Below are 15457 nucleotides of genomic sequence, written 5' to 3'. Positions count from 1 at the left end.
GCGAGCATGTGTAAAGCATTTTAATGTAAAAATGCTTAATTTTGCTGAATTAAATACAAGTAACAAAGTAAACAAGTAACAATGTAGCAATGTAGTAATGTAATGTTTTTTATTGCATATTCAGGCAGGGTTAGCTTGTGTTTTTGGTTATTTATAGAAGATAAAATGCTCGTGCATACTTTCTGCCTATCTATCTTGCCATTACAAGGGTAAAGTAATCCAGCTCAGAGTTCTTAGCCAGCATGAAGGCGAAAAAGTTTAGCAAAGCTCAGCTTTATTTAAATAAATTTGGGCGCTGTGCTGCATCCAGCCAATCAGGGAAGAGCAGACTCTGACATCACACATGTACATGTCTCACAAACACAGAACAGGCCTTTTTTCACCACAGAAGAAAAGCTGAAAATGGCGGAATATGGATTTATAGAACTATAGATTACAATAAGGTTGATTAAAAATTAAAAATGGCATGGCGACATGGGTTGCAGAAAAGTGCCAGTGGACACGTACCTTTATAAAAGAGGCCGCAACACCCATAAAACACACAGAACACTCCCGCTACCGCATGTTTTTACACTGAGACCCCATCAATTATCATTTAAACCCCTTAAAAAATTGTACAGTTGAGTTATAATGGTTATTTTCTTAAAAAAAAAGTGTTTACAGTGTATCTTTCTTTATTATCTGTCTGTTTATAACTGTCTATGTATGTGGTTATTATTTATATATCCCCACATACCTTTACTTTCTATCTGTCTATCTGTCTGTCTGTTTATAACTCTGTCTGTGTATGTGGTTATTATTTATATATCCCTTATTTGTAATAATGAGAGAGACAATGATTTTTTTTCAAGATTTTTATTTTGCAATGAAAAAAATGATAACAGAGCTGAAGTTACTTTAGTCAGTGTGGTTGAGATGTTATTTGGTGTTCAGGTGTTCAGAGTGGGTTTGGTGTGAAATGCTTTGTTCCAGAGAAGCCGACAGAGTCAGAGCTGATCACAGTGATGGAGACGGGACCCGTACGTCTGAAGGGTGGACTGGGGGACGCCGGACGGCCCTGGGCGAACCCCTCACAAGCTTTGCAGGGCTTGTTTGGGGGCGGGACATTCCCAGCTGGTTGACTGGGAAGCCCTGATGCCACGGGGCCGGCGCGTTTCCCACCAAGCAGAGACCCCGCCTCCCTCTGGCGAGAGGAAGGTGGAGCCGCTGCCTCATCCACCTCTTCAGATGTAGTTCCTGTTCTCCACCACTGTGAACAGCTCTGAGTCTGTAAACTTCTCTAGAACAGAGCGTTCAACACCAAACCCAGTCTGAACAGCTGAACACTGAACAACATCTCAACTACAGACAATAAATAAAACAATTATTAATTAATTAATTAATTGTGAAGCAACTTCTTCACTTGTGATTGGTCCCTTAATTGGACATATTTCTCCACAGCCCTTTCTGCGTCCTTGTGGTTGCCCAGGTACCGCAGTGCGGCTCGAGCATGGGCCCTGTAGAGAAAGCATAATAACAGACAACAGTGGATTCAGTGCTGATTCTTCATCAGATTTCATCTGATTGATTAAAGAAGAGTTAAAGTTTCTTACCGGACGTCCTGGTCTGCATCAAACGCCAGTGTGCTGACGGCAGGAACGAATTCACTCGCTAAATTCTTCCTGCCAGTCAGCACACGAGAAACTCCAACCACCTGCAGGAGCCTCACCAGGCTCAATGCAGTGGCGGCCCTGGAGACCCGGTTTCTGTGTCTGGACACAAGAGAGTGAACGAACACAGTCAGTCAGATACACATGATCACATGACCTGGTGGCTCTCCCTTGATTTAGTTTCCATTTTAAATCTATTATATATATATATATAAAATATATTTACCTGAATCCACCATCCAGCAGTCCTCGCAGGACTCGGCCAGGCGAACAGTGGTGCACCATAGTGCTGAGGGCTAGCTCCACACCCTGCCTTATAAAAAGGCTGGTTTCCCCAGCCTTATGAAGGAGGGTGTGAGCAGCGCCCTCGACCTCACTGTCCATGTTGTGCTGCAGGTGAGTGAAAAGGTGCGCCATTGTGGTGATGGCGTCCCGAGAGACAATAGAGCGGAGGTTTTTCACCTGAGACAGTGGAGACAACAGAAGCAGCACACTAAGCCTCGGCCTGTTGAACTCCATCAGTTTCTGAATCGTATCAGATCACAGAAGAAGCTGCTGTAGAGTGTGTATGAAGTGTCTATGAAGTGTGTTATAAACTCTTACCTCCGCGATGACGGCTTTGCAGACGTAGTGGAGCTCTGGCAGCACCACCTCAGAGTGATGTTCAGCCAGAGCTCGCACAAGCCTCAGTCCCTCGATCTTCCTCTCCCTGTTTCACAACCAAAACATTCAGAGAATTATAGATTAAACATGTCTGGAAAATGTTACTTAAATACAAATATCAATTTTCTTTTACAAGGGATATCACTGATCTGTTAGAATTGTAGTAGAAATCTTACCATTCCTCATCCTGCAGCAGACCTAGTGCCTGGCTGAGAGCTTCCTCAGGCCTGTTGAGGGCATCTTCACTGGTCAGGGATGGTGGCACCAGTGGCTGCTCCAGTCCCTGACCTTTCCCAACGGCCTGAGGAGCTGACCTGATCTTACTGGGCTTCTTCCTGACTGCTCTCTCCACCTGTGCTGGTTTGTCCATTATTATGCTGTGGGCAGCCATATTGTTAACGGGCTGCACCACAGCTTGGACCGGCCTTAGCTTCCTCCGCCTGTCTAGAATAGGTATCCTGCTACCTGTGATTATATCAACAATAATAAACGGAAAAAGTGAGATCTAGTGAGGGATTGATTAATTATTAAGGCATTAATTAGTAAGGGATTAAATATTTAGTAAGGGATTAAAGAAGCTCAACACTCAAAACTGGAACTTACCTGGTGAATTGTAGGCCGGGGGCTTATTCACCACCACTGGCGGCAGGGTAGCAGTGACAGGCGGAGGAGTTGGTGGAGGAGTTGGATGGTAATGGAGGGGCCTTGAGGTGAACTCTCCAAAGGAGGAGTCCCCTAAGACCCCGCTCCATTCTTGTTCCAGCCCTTTGATTGGGGGAAACCTGGTGCCGGTGTTTCTGGCAGCAGGTTTTGCTGGTGGTGGGAGGGGCACGTGGAGATACCACGGCTCACCTCTAGTCTTGCGCCTCATTAAAGGAAGGTCGTGGACCCAGGGCGCAATTTTCGGAAAAATAAACTTCTCCTCTCTTGCGAAATCCATCTCAAAACAGAGAAAAGGCGCTGATGTGCTGCTAGAATAATAGTAGACACACCCTCTGATTTGAATACTGAGGGACGAGTGCTTATATACTGTGGGCTGGTGATGTCACCACGGAATCCTAGCTAAAGTTCCGGTGGTGATGTCACAAGTTATGAAGCAGAGACTCGCTCAGTACAATGTGTTTAAATATGAAATGTTAACATAATGCTCACATAACATTACAGCAATGTTAGCACAGTGTTAGCATAACATTACAGCAATGTAAGGACAGTTTTAGCACCACGTTAACGGAACATGAGTTTTATGTCCAGCACTGGCTAATGCTGGTAATGCAGTGCAACAGTGTAAAGCAGAAAATCAGAAAAAAACAGTAACAGAGGAAAAAGGCAGCAATCAGATTGATATATAGTATAAAATGTGTGACTGTTAACATAATTACATTAAACACACCTCACCAACTATGTGAGTTAAATGCAGATTTTGACACAAAATTCAATTTATTCTTAACCCTTAGAACCCCATTGACGCAAATTCCATCAAAAATCGGCATTGTTTATACAGCCTAATTACTCAGGATTGTGTCAACACATCAACTTGATTCATACATTGTGAAAAACAGGGAACCCTATTGTTTCTTAAAATAGCACCGACCTCACGCTGAACTGAAGTGTTTTTGAGAAATATACCTAAAGAATAGGTTTACCTTCATATTTACCTTTCATTATAACACCATTTATTGTCTTAAAACACCATAATCAATGATGTTTACTGCGGTCTGTGGTAAATCTCATGACATCATTGCTGGCGCTGATTCGTCAAAATAAATAAATAAGTAAAAAACGCAATAAAAAAATGCTTTTTTCAAGCAAGTATTTACTTCTAGTGCTTCTAAAATAAACCCAGTAGTGTCCAGATTAAATTACTTAATAACTCTTGCTGCTATGACTGTCAAGAGGTTTGGGAATATCAAGAAAATAAATCTTCCTGGTGCTGCTCATGTATTCTTTAAAATTTTCAATTCCAATCAATTCCATAAAGATTTACAAATTCTGTAAGCTTTTACATCTCAAATGACTTTTAAGCAACTTAATGTATTGTATATAAAAATAATTTAATGTGGCTGTTTCCTAACATAACTGTATAACAAGTGAAAGGGGAACTGAAAAAAACAGAGAAAAAACACATCAAAACAGGCTGAGGTAAAATAGACTTTTAATAAAGTATGTTTGGCCGACCGACGCAAACACTGCAACCAAGCTGGTCGAAAATCAATTTAAAAAAGGTATCAAAAAAGTATTATTTGAGTATTAGTACCGAATTCAAAGCTGCAAGGTTATACGTGTGTTAGTTAGCATTTGCTAGCTAGGTCCGCTAGGTTATATGTGTGTTTTACCATTAGCTAGCTAAGGTAGCTAGGTTAAATGTGTTTTTATCGTTAACTAGCTAAGTTAGCTTGATTATGTGTGTAGTTAGCGTTAGCTAGTTAAGTAAGCTAAATTATACGTGTGTTTTATCGTTAACTAACTAAGTTTGCTTGATTATATGTGTGATTTAGCATTAGCTAGCTAGGTTATATGTGTTTTTTTAGCATTCGCTAGCTAGGCCCGCTAGTTTATATGTGTGTTTTACCATTAGCTACCTAAGGTAGCTAGGTTATATGTGTTTTTTATCGTTAACTAGCTAAGTTAGCTTGATTATGTGTGTAGTTAGCGTTAGCTAGTTAAGTAAGCTAAATTATATGTGTGTTTTAGTTAGATAGCTATATTAGCTTGGTTATATGTGTGTAGTTGGCATTAGCTAGCTAGGTTAGCTAGGTTATATGTGTGTTAGTTAGCGTTAGCTAGCTAAGTTAGCTTGATTATGTGTGTGTTTTAGAATTTACAAGCTAAGTAAGCTAGATTATATATGTGTGTTAGTTAGCTAGCTAAGTTCACTATGTTATATGTGTGTAGTTAGCATTAGCTAGCTAAGTTTTCTAGGTTATTTGTGTGTGTTAGTTAGCTAACTTAGTTCACTAGGTTATATGTGTGTAAGTTAGCGTTAGCTAGCTAAATTAGCTGTGTTATATGTGTGTAGTTAGTGTTAGCAAGCTATGTTAGCTAGGTTATATGTGTGTAGTTAGTGTAAGCTAGCTGTGTTAGCTAGGTTATGTGTGTGTTAGTTAGCATTAGCTAGCTAAATTAGCTGGGTTATATGTGTTTAGTTAGCATTAGCTGGCTAAGTTAGCTAGGTTTTATGTGTGTTTTACCGTTAGCTAGCTAAGTTTGCTAGGTTATATGTGTGTTTTATTTAGCTAGCTACATTTTTAACATTCACAGTGCGAAACAAACATGAACACTGTTAATAAAACACTAGCATATGTGATGTGCAGGTAAAACAAATTAACTGCATGTCTGTTCAAATGTCTTATTATTATTATTGTTGTTGTTATTATTAATATATATTTCACTGTATAATCCTGATTTTTGATCTGCAGTAACTCCTCAATTATTAGTTATTAATTACCATGTTTCTCACTTTATAATACTGGGACATGATCTGCAGTAACTCATAAAGAAGAACATATTAACTCATCAGTTATTAGTATTGAATTTTTGTGTGCTGCTGTTAACTCCCAAAAAAGAAGGGAGGGACTTGTAATTAATTATCTATGAAGAACACAGGGACACCCAGTCCATTATCTAAAACAAATATTCATCAATTTAAACAAGATTAGGATGTAGGACACCACCTACAGTAAATCATGTATGTACGTGAGCCATCACTTAAATGCGCTTCAATAAACCACGCAAGCACATTGTCTCCTCTGATTGGTTGGAGCTTTTTGAAAAGGGAGCAAGAACGTAAGTATAGCCAGAAGATTCCGAGTGTTCCAGCACATATATCTCTATGCAGTGTGAAGCTATATGTTAATATAGTGCCGCTGTGCTTTTAAAAGGTTTTAAAGTGTTTTCAGTGGGAGCTGTGAGGAGTGAACGCTGCAAATGTAAACAGCATGAAACATATATCAGATTAAACTGTGCCTATCAACAGTTAAGCTCAATTATAAAGTCTGTTTTATAGCTGGGTTGGATCGAGACCAGATCACATTCTCACCACAAACGAACCGCTTCAGAGTTCATTTGGGACTGGCTTGAGATATCTGTGTGATTTCTCGGTCCAGTCCCAAATTACGCAGATTAGGGCAGAAGTTGAAGTCAGATTTGGTGGCATAATTAGTTTAATTAAGTTTTAAAAAATAATACCACATTACTGATTCGAAATTAATCGCTTATGTTAACGTTTTAATGTTGACAGCTCTATAAAAAACACATAGTAAGATACTAAAAGATTTTATTTTGGTATTTGTATCGGCAAAGGTAACGCAGTATCGTAGAATCTGTAATAATGCGATAAGGTATAATATTGAGCTGTTTATTGTGCGAGAATAGAGTAGCGCTGCTACTTTCAGTACCCTGTGAGACACTAATGTGCTCCAGAGTTCGGGACAGGATGCTGGGACTGGCGCCGGGCGTAATGCCTCACTCTGCAGTTATGTGCAGGCAGTGCATTAGCTGAATGCCTAAAGTGAGAAGCTAATGGACAGCTAATGGTCATGTGCTAGCGTGATGCTGAGAGCTGATAAACGGCCTGCTGGACGTCTGGAGATGGAGTGAACCTCCATCTTCTACTCAGCCTGTTCCACTGGGAGTTACAGCATGCAGCATGCGGTTACGGGGTTAATCAGGTTAGATATGCTCTCCATCAAAAGTTTGGGGACTGCTACAGTAAACTGCATAATGTTGTTCTTTATGAATCAGCATGTTGTCTTTTTACAGTGAGCCAAAGCGCACTGCGATAATACCATAAACTGCAGACGTATTATAGAGTTATTAATTCAGACTGTAGTATTTTATTTTATTAGTTTTGTCAGTTATCAGTTAATGAGATTAATAACAACAATATTCTTTTAGAAAACATGATTGTCGCACTTGTCCTTTTTAAGACATAAGCTTTTAATAGTGGATATTTACAATACCAGTCAAAACACATTTTTAAATGTTCTGCATTGTAGGTTAAGATTAATGCTAAATTCATTTATATTATCGTTTTATATTAGATTCTTCAAAGTGGCACCTCTGAGTATGTGTCTGCTGGGGGCAGAAGGGGGAGCGAGGGGGCGTAAAGCATGGAGAGAGTTAAGCATCCTCATAGCCTGGTGGATGGAGCTGTCTCTCAGTCTGCTGGTCCTAACCTCGAGACTCCACAGTCTCCTCCCTGATGGCAGCAGGCTGAAGAAGCTGTGTAGTGTGAAGGGTGGGCTTTCATTGTGAGGAAACTGTGTAAACTTTCTTTCCATCACTACAGACCTCCAAACTTCATGTAGCTTCAGATTAGCTCAAGAACTATAGAGTGCAGAGAGACTCATGGAATGGAGAGAGTTCCCATGTCCATCTCTTCATCTCTCCATCTCCATTGTCTATCTGAGCCTTGCATCACCAAACAGTAAAGTGTAGTTTGTAGTTGGTCCTGTTACTTTTGAGCCTCTCAAAATGTTATATGATGATAATGATAATGAAAATGATCATTAAAAAGATAAATTAAGAATATTTTGAATTGGCTGTAACTAAAAAAACAACTGAATTAAAAGACTAGATTTAAAGATCTCTAGAATATGGCATCTCTCATGAAACTCTCCTTAATTTTTTTGGCACTTTTATAATATTAAAAACATGTACCTGCTACAATAACTGTATTGATGTTATTTTATTATTAATATATTTTTATTATTACTAGTATTTTATTTAATACGTGTATTTATTGCACATTAAGTAACTTAACAAGAGAGTTAAGTAAAGGCAATGCAAGTGTGTGTGTGTGTGTGTGTGTGTGTGATTGTGTGTGGTGTAAACGCTGACTCTAACCACACTGCTCTCTCTCTCCCTTTCTCTCTCTCTCGCCCTCTCTCTCTTTCTCTCTCTCCCCAGTCTAAAGCTCTAAGGGAGCGATGGCTGCTGGATGGAGCGCCCTCTAATGGAGAGAATGAGGTTCAGAAACAGCTGGAGGAGGATGAGGCCAAAACTAAACAGCTGGAAAAGACCATCCTCAGGTCAGCCCCGCCCCTCTGGCTGCAGCTCTCAGCACACAGCTCACAGTTCAACATCTGCAGAGTTATTAAACTGTTATTAATATTAATACTGGGGAGTATCACCAGTGCTGAAGGATAAGTGAACACAATCATGCTATAGAACCAGACTGTACCATATCACAATACCTTCCTTCCTTTACAAAAATATTATTTATAAACTATTTAAAACATTTTATTCAAAATTAGTCTTCTGGTGTTTCTGCTTGGCTTGAATGCAGTAAACTAACTTTAGCGTCCTGTAATGAACATCAGTCAGTAACAGATGCTGTAAATATTGTATATCCAACTTATGACCAATTTATGTAGTTCATGTATATATCTTCATCCACCTAAAAACATTTTTTCAGAAAATTTATGCATAATTTTATAATAAATAATAATAAACGGGCCCTATTTTAGCTTTCTATAGTGCACTGGTCAATTACGCATCACACAGCTGGATTTCGGGGGGTCTTTGATAGCGTGAGGGTGCAAAAAATACGCCTTGCGCATTTCAAATATATATTTCAAATATATTTTCAAAAATATTTTATTTTTAATTCTGTTTATTGTTGATGTAAAAGCTGGATTTGCGCTCTGCAGAACGTTTATTTGTGAGAGTTCTAATGCAGCTATTTTTAAGCCATTTCTTTGACAGTTAGTGTATTAAATGTAAGTAAATCTTGTATAAAAGTGACCTGTTGAATTTGTTGTACAGGCTGGAGCAGGAGATCGATGAGCTGGAGAATGGAGTTCCTGCCAAACCTGCTGAGGTCTTTTTTACACATTATATTTTATATGAATATGATATTGAAATAAACAGACATTTTTTTATTCATTTATCAGTCTTGTTTGCTGAAGCTAATCATTTTTTCTGTTTTTTTTCTGTTTTCATCAGACCCTGGATGGTCCTGGAAAAGGTACGAATCTAATCTCTGTACACTGTATGGACAGAAGTAATGGGACACCTGCTCATTTAGTCGGTGTTTGCTCTGAAATCAAGAAAATAAAAAAAAGTGTATCCTGCTTTTTTTGGAGTAAATCAACTCTCCAGAAAAGACATTCTTCTAGATTTTAGAGTAAATACATTGCTGTGAGGATTTGATTGCAATTGATTGTTGTTCACTGTGTTCCCTCTATTCCCTGTTCTGCAGTGGAGAACGGCGTTCATCAGCCCAGTCCCAAGAAAGCAGTGACGGGCATCGAGGCTAAGCTTCAGTGCACCAGTCCGGACGCCGCCATCGAGAACGCCAGCGCTGAACACCCGGTCACCATGGTGTTCATGGGATATAAGAACGTGGAGGACGAGGCGGAGACCAAGAAGGCCCTGGGCATCGAGGAAACGGTGAAGGCCGAGTTCGTGGTCATCGAAGACGGAGAGAGCAAAGCAGCGGCGGAGGGAGCCAAGGACGACAAAACGCCTCCGAACGGCACCACGTCCAGCCCTGAGAAGACCCCGGACGAGAAGAAAGAGGAGGCCAAGGACGAGGAGAAGGCCAAGAAGGAGAAGCAGCCCTGCAAGTGCTGCACCGTCATGTGAGCTTTAGCGTTAGCTTTAGCTCCACGCTTCAGACTCTACTCAAACCCAACAGAATACAACCCAAACAACAACCACGGAAAAGCCCGAAACAAAGTACAGTACTGAGCAAAAGTCTCGGGACAGCTAAGAAAATAGTTAAAAGCTGTTTATCTCAACAGTAAGTGTGTCTAAATAAACATAACAGTAAGCACAAATACACACAATTCCAGTTTAATAATGAAATAAATAAAAATGTAAAAATACTGCATAATATTAAAATATATAGTTCATTACAATAATGATCAGTCAGGCTGAGATTCTGATCTATCAGGGCCACACTTCTGACCAATCAGTACTGAGCTTTTGACCACTCAGAGATGGAGTTCTGACCAATCAGGACAGAGCTATTGACCAATCAGGACAGAGCTTTTTAACACACAATGGTGAGCTTTTAACCAAACAGAGCCGAGCTTTTGACCAGTCAAAGGTGGACTTCTGACCAATCAGGGCTGAGCATTTGACCAGTCAAGGGTGGACTTCTGACCAATCAGGGCAGAGCATTTGACCAGTCAAAGGTGGGCTTCTGACCAGTCAGGTCTGACCATTGGACCAATTAAAGGCAAGTTTCTGCTAAAACAGGGTCAAGCTTTTGACCAATCAGGGCCAACATTGGACCAATCAGTGGCAAGATTCTTCCAAAACAGGGTCAAGCTTTTGACCAATCAAGGGCGAGCTACTGACCAGTCAGGACTGAGCTATTGACTAATCAGGACCACGTTTCTGACAGTTAATGATGAACTTCTGACCCATCCGAAATTAATGTCTGTCCAATCAGGGCAGAGCTATTAACTAATAATAGTGAGCTTCTGACAAAAGAGGGTCTGACCAATCAGGGCCGAGCTTTTGACCAGTCAAGGGTGAGCTTCTGACCAGTCGGGTCTGGCCTTTGGACCAATTAAGGGCAAGTTTCTGCCAAAACAGGGTCAAGCTTTTGACCAATCAAGGGCGAGCTACTGGCCAGTCAGGACAGAACTATTGACTGACTGAGTTCTCAACCTGTTGGTATTGAGCTTTTGAACAGTCAGAATGAGGTTTTGACCAATCAGAGATAAACTTTTGACCTTCTGACCAATCAAGGGTGAGCTTCTAACCAGTCAATGCTGAGCTTTGGACCAATCAAGGGGAATTTTTTTGACCAAAACAGGGACCAAGCTTCTGACCGGTCATGGTTAAGTTTCTCACCAATCAGTGGTGATTTTTTGACCAGTCATGCAAAACATCTGACCAATCAGAGATGACCTTCTGATCAGCCAGTGCTGATTTTTATCCTGTCAAAGAGGAACATTTGACCAATTATGGTTAAACTTTTAAACTTTGATCTGCCACTAATGGGCTTGGGACCAATCAGACACCAACTTCTGACACCAAAGTGCTGCTCTTCTACACAATTAGGCCTGACCTTCTGATTAATCATACTGACCAACATCTGACCAACCAGAGATTACCTTCAGACCAGTCTCTGTTGAGCTTTTGACCAGTCAGAGTGAGGTTTTGACCAATCCGAGATGAACTTTTGACCTTCTGACCAATCAAGGGTGAGCTCCTGACCAATCAGTGCTGAGCTTTTCAACAATCAGAGATGAATTTTGGGCCAATCAGTGCTGATCTTCTGACCTGTCAGATATAAATGTCTGAATAATCAGATATGATATTTTGACGAGTCAGGGCTTTGGGTTTTAGCCAATCATGGGCAAGCTTCTTACAAAACTGGGCTAAATCACTGACCAGTTAGAGAATAACTTCTGACAGATCTGGATCAATATATTGCGGTTTAATATATATATTAAAATATGGTAAGCAATGCAGTACATTGTCTTGGATTGAAACAAAATACAACACTCCCATCTAGTGGGTCAGATTTAAACACAACACTAAAGAACCACTTCAGACACCAATATTTACATGTAAACTAATAATTAACAATCAATACTGTATTTTTGAAAATTGATATGTAATATTGCAATACTTTAAATTATATTGATGTTTTCTTAAACCCCAACAGATTAATACATGCAAAAAGATGCAAACAGAGATATTAGCCAGGTATCGTACGCAAAAACACCCCTAATCTGGACCAAAGCTAATGCATCCTTTGGGCCACATCTGACTATTTATGGCACTATAAGGCACACTGGATTATAAGGCGCATTAAGTGACACTGGTAAGGAACAGGGGTGTCGCCATGTTATCCTTCTAATTCAGGTCAAGCTAAGCTAAGTAAACAAAACTATAATTCTTAAAAATATATATTTTATAGTCAAACGAGCGCTGGGTGTTAATCTACGCAGATTTCTTAGCGGCTAATGCTAATGCTGCTCCAGCAGTGCTCGCGAGGTTAGCAGCAGGCTACAGGCTGATAACACTCACCTCTGAATTGCGAAAGAGCTAGCGCTTAGCATGGTTAGCGGCTAATGCTAATACTGCTCCAGCCTCGGTGCCTTGGGCTTTTATTAGATTATGTTGAGGTGCAAATTATCCACCAATAAATAATATCAATATTCTTGCATGCCTATACGTACAGAAAATTAAATACAAAAACAGAATACGTAATAATAGTAAGTTAATATTTAATTATTGATATGCTAATATCAGCATTAATGTTACTATAGTTAAAGTTATATTAATAGAAATAAAAAAGTAAACACTCACTGTGCAGATAAACAGCTTTAAATACCGATTTTCTCAGGTGACCTCAGACTTTTACGCTGAACTGTATGTCCCGCACAGCGTCATCACCGGAGACGTTGTCCCCCCTCGCAGTGTCCGTCCGAGTCCGACAGCAGTCCGATAAACTGGACTCGGACTGTCGCTGTACGGGTCTGATCAGCGCTGGTGATGTCACTGTGTGTATATTATTATTATTATTATTATTATTATTATATAAATTGGTGTCCAGTATGTATTTCTTTTTTTATTTCTATTAATATTTTTCTATATTTCTGTCTTGACATTTCTATATATAAATATATATATAAACATATATTTTCATTATGTAATCTTATGATGTTCAGTACTCGTGGATTGGACAGAAAATATAGAATCAGACTGCAGGTTCCACCCGATTGGACGGCTTTTTTAGTGTCGTTTCACCTGTCTCACTGTACACACCACACGAAGGACACAGATTACAGCATCTCTATAAATATTTAGCTATTTATCTCTTGCATAGTAGTGTTTCTAAAATATTACTTTATTGATAAGATGATAAAATGATTATATTGACATGAGAAAGTTATGCTTTTATAATATATATGTACCGTGTTTGGGTTTCTTTTTTTTTTTTTTTTGTCATTTGGATCATCTCAGACCACTGTGAGGAACAGGTACAGTACATTATACTGTAGTTCACAATTGCCCGTCATGATAGAGCAAAATACGTGTAAATATATGTGATTATGTATTTATAACTGTTCCTGCTGCCAGAAGATAGGATACATTCAGAGAGACCATAACAATAACAGTCCTGTATTTCACAAATCATATTTCACAAATGTTTTCAAAAAAAAAATTTATGCTAACGCTAGTGCTAACTAGCGTATCCAAGCTCCGCCCACTAATAGATTGTTGTGGCTACTGTTGAAAGTTCAGGCTTTCATATAAAAAAATGTATGCTGTATCCAGAAAGATGACAACAATAACAGTCTTTTATGTTCACATGTTGGTGTGGGGTAGTGGATAACACCACTGCATGCCAGTGAGCTCACATCAAGTGGGAGACTGGGGTTCAATTCCCAATCTGGGTGACTATACTGTTCTGTCACTCTGGATAAGAGTGTCAACTACATGTCATAAAAACAAGTTTACGCTAATGCTAACTAGCATATCCAAGCTCCGCCTACTAATAGATTGTTGTGGCTATTGTTGTGAGTTCAGACTTCCATATAAAAACATTATATGATGTATGCAGAAAGATGACAATGATAGAAGTCTTGTATGATCATAAATTCATGCTAATGCTACTAGCATATGCATTTAGCATATCGCAGCTTCACCCATTATTATATTGTCATGGCTGCTGTTGTAAAATTAGACTTAAATATAAGAACTTTATATGCTGTATCCAGAAATGGCACGACAATACACCCATTCACAAATTCACAAGTCATGTGTTTACACTAATGCTAAGGAACAGGTGCACAGGCGTCTGTTGTATCCAGTCTTGCTGCTGCATTGGTGGCAATTAGAAAAGAGGCGGAGTCTGACTTTGCACTTATCAGAGGAGGTGATCACATGTTCTGACAGTCCTAGTGTTAAAATGTGTAATTGGCCTTCCAATTTTTTTAAATAAATTATAATAAAACATTAGCTATGACAGAGTACTTTAGTGGGCGGAGTCTTGAGTGGTCAATGATAAGTTAGCTCTTAATTGAGTCCAAATTTCAGATTAATTTAAACCATTTTCTTTTTTTTTAAGCAATAATGCTAAACAGCCACTGATTAAACATACACTATTATAAAGTCACACCTGTTTTAAAACAAAAACGCCTGTTTTATCGCTAACACTACACTAAGAGACGTGTCTCTTGTCAGCGGGGGGCAGCAGGTAGCCGGGGGTATAATGTTGGTGTACAGTGCTTGCAGTTACTGTATGTTTTGTACTGTGTGTTTTTTTTTTTCTGGACAAAAAAACAGACTCTACATCACTCTCTCACTGTTCGCCTGGATCACATCCCGATAAAAAAACGCTCTCATCTTCACGGTTGTCTGAGTTAAGCTCTGATCGGACCGGACTCTCGTACGGACTCTCTCGGTGTGCGGTTCTGTCTCTGTGCTGTTTGAGTTCTAGGTGCTTCGTTGGTCTGACCAGTGCCTGTTAATGGTCCCAGTGTTTGATTCAGGAATATCACGAATAAAAAAATAAATAATGTTTGTTTACTATGAACTGAGCTCCAGCTGTTTATTTCCATAACCATTACACCGATCAAGCATAACATTATGACCACCTTCATTACACTCATTATCCGTCCACCACAGTGCAGCTATTATTATTATTATTTGGGTGGTGGATCATTGTTCTCAGCACCACAGTGATTAGCACTGATTAGCATGGTGGTGGTGTATGAGGTGTTAGTGTGTGTTGTGCTGGTGGTACAGTGAGTGGATCAGATACAGCAGTGCTGCTGGAGTTTTTAAACACCACAGCATCACTGCTGGTCAGAGAATAGTCCACCAACAAAGTCCTGTGAACAGCTTCCCCTGTACAGGGTTGCCAGGTCCAACAAAAATATTCAGCCAAAAATATTCAGCCAAAAAATAGTCAGTCAAAAACCCACCCTTCAGAAGCTTAAACTAGCCCAAAATATATATCTGTCAGACATTTAAAGCAAATGACAAAACAACTATAAGTGTTTATAAGAATTTATTATCAGTATTGCTATTTATCTTAAAATCATTAATAATATTGTAACATTAGTGTTTTATTAGTTCTTTTATAACAGTTTTATATCCAAGTCAAGAACATTTAATAGAAATATAATTAGCAGACTGATATTTACCAACTCTTTTCTGTTTTTGCCCCT

The 15457-nt window shown here is 39.4% G+C and overlaps 2 protein-coding genes across 4 annotated transcripts in view; one reads left to right on the top strand and one right to left on the bottom strand.

Moving 5' to 3' along the window:
- The window catches only part of palm1b (paralemmin 1b), a 43447-nt gene extending 28627 nt beyond the window's left edge, over positions 1–14820 (top strand). For 2 of the 3 annotated variants that reach the window (XM_007245114.4, XM_049467079.1), the window contains exons 4-7: positions 8220–8341; positions 9078–9132; positions 9258–9279; positions 9514–14820. In XM_007245114.4, the coding sequence (XP_007245176.1) occupies positions 8220–8341; positions 9078–9132; positions 9258–9279; positions 9514–9899 (585 nt within the window). In that variant the 3' untranslated portion in view covers positions 9900–14820. The remainder of the gene's footprint in view (positions 1–8219; positions 8342–9077; positions 9133–9257; positions 9280–9513) is intronic. The other variant, XR_007425315.1, reaches the window with a different exon arrangement.
- On the bottom strand, positions 890–3294 carry LOC111192362 (TOG array regulator of axonemal microtubules protein 1-like). Its single transcript, XM_022669078.2, has 6 exons — positions 2916–3294; positions 2489–2777; positions 2253–2358; positions 1876–2111; positions 1593–1751; positions 890–1496 (listed from the first exon to the last, which is right to left on the bottom strand). Exons 1-6 carry the CDS (start codon positions 3250–3252, stop codon positions 1379–1381), a joined length of 1245 nt encoding a protein of 414 aa, XP_022524799.2. The 5' UTR covers positions 3253–3294; the 3' UTR covers positions 890–1378.
- Positions 14821–15457: the final 637 nt, after the last annotated feature.

Source organism: Astyanax mexicanus, chromosome 18 (assembly GCF_023375975.1).
Source record: "Astyanax mexicanus isolate ESR-SI-001 chromosome 18, AstMex3_surface, whole genome shotgun sequence".
NCBI lineage: Eukaryota > Metazoa > Chordata > Actinopteri > Characiformes > Acestrorhamphidae > Astyanax > Astyanax mexicanus.
Note: the sequence above shows the minus strand (reverse complement) of the source record. Positions and strands in the feature narration are given on the sequence as shown.

Excerpts from the sequence above, each read along its gene's own strand:
- LOC111192362 (XM_022669078.2), bottom strand. The coding sequence starts at position 3,252 with ATGGATTTCGCAAGAGAGGAGAAGTTTATTTTTCCGAAAATTGCGCCC. Across the intron at positions 2,112-2,252 it reads GCAAAGCCGTCATCGCGGAG|GTGAAAAACCTCCGCTCTAT; the intron begins GTAAGAGTTTAT and ends CCACTGTCTCAG. Across the intron at positions 1,752-1,875 it reads CTGCTGGATGGTGGATTCAG|ACACAGAAACCGGGTCTCCA; the intron begins GTAAATATATTT and ends TCTTGTGTCCAG.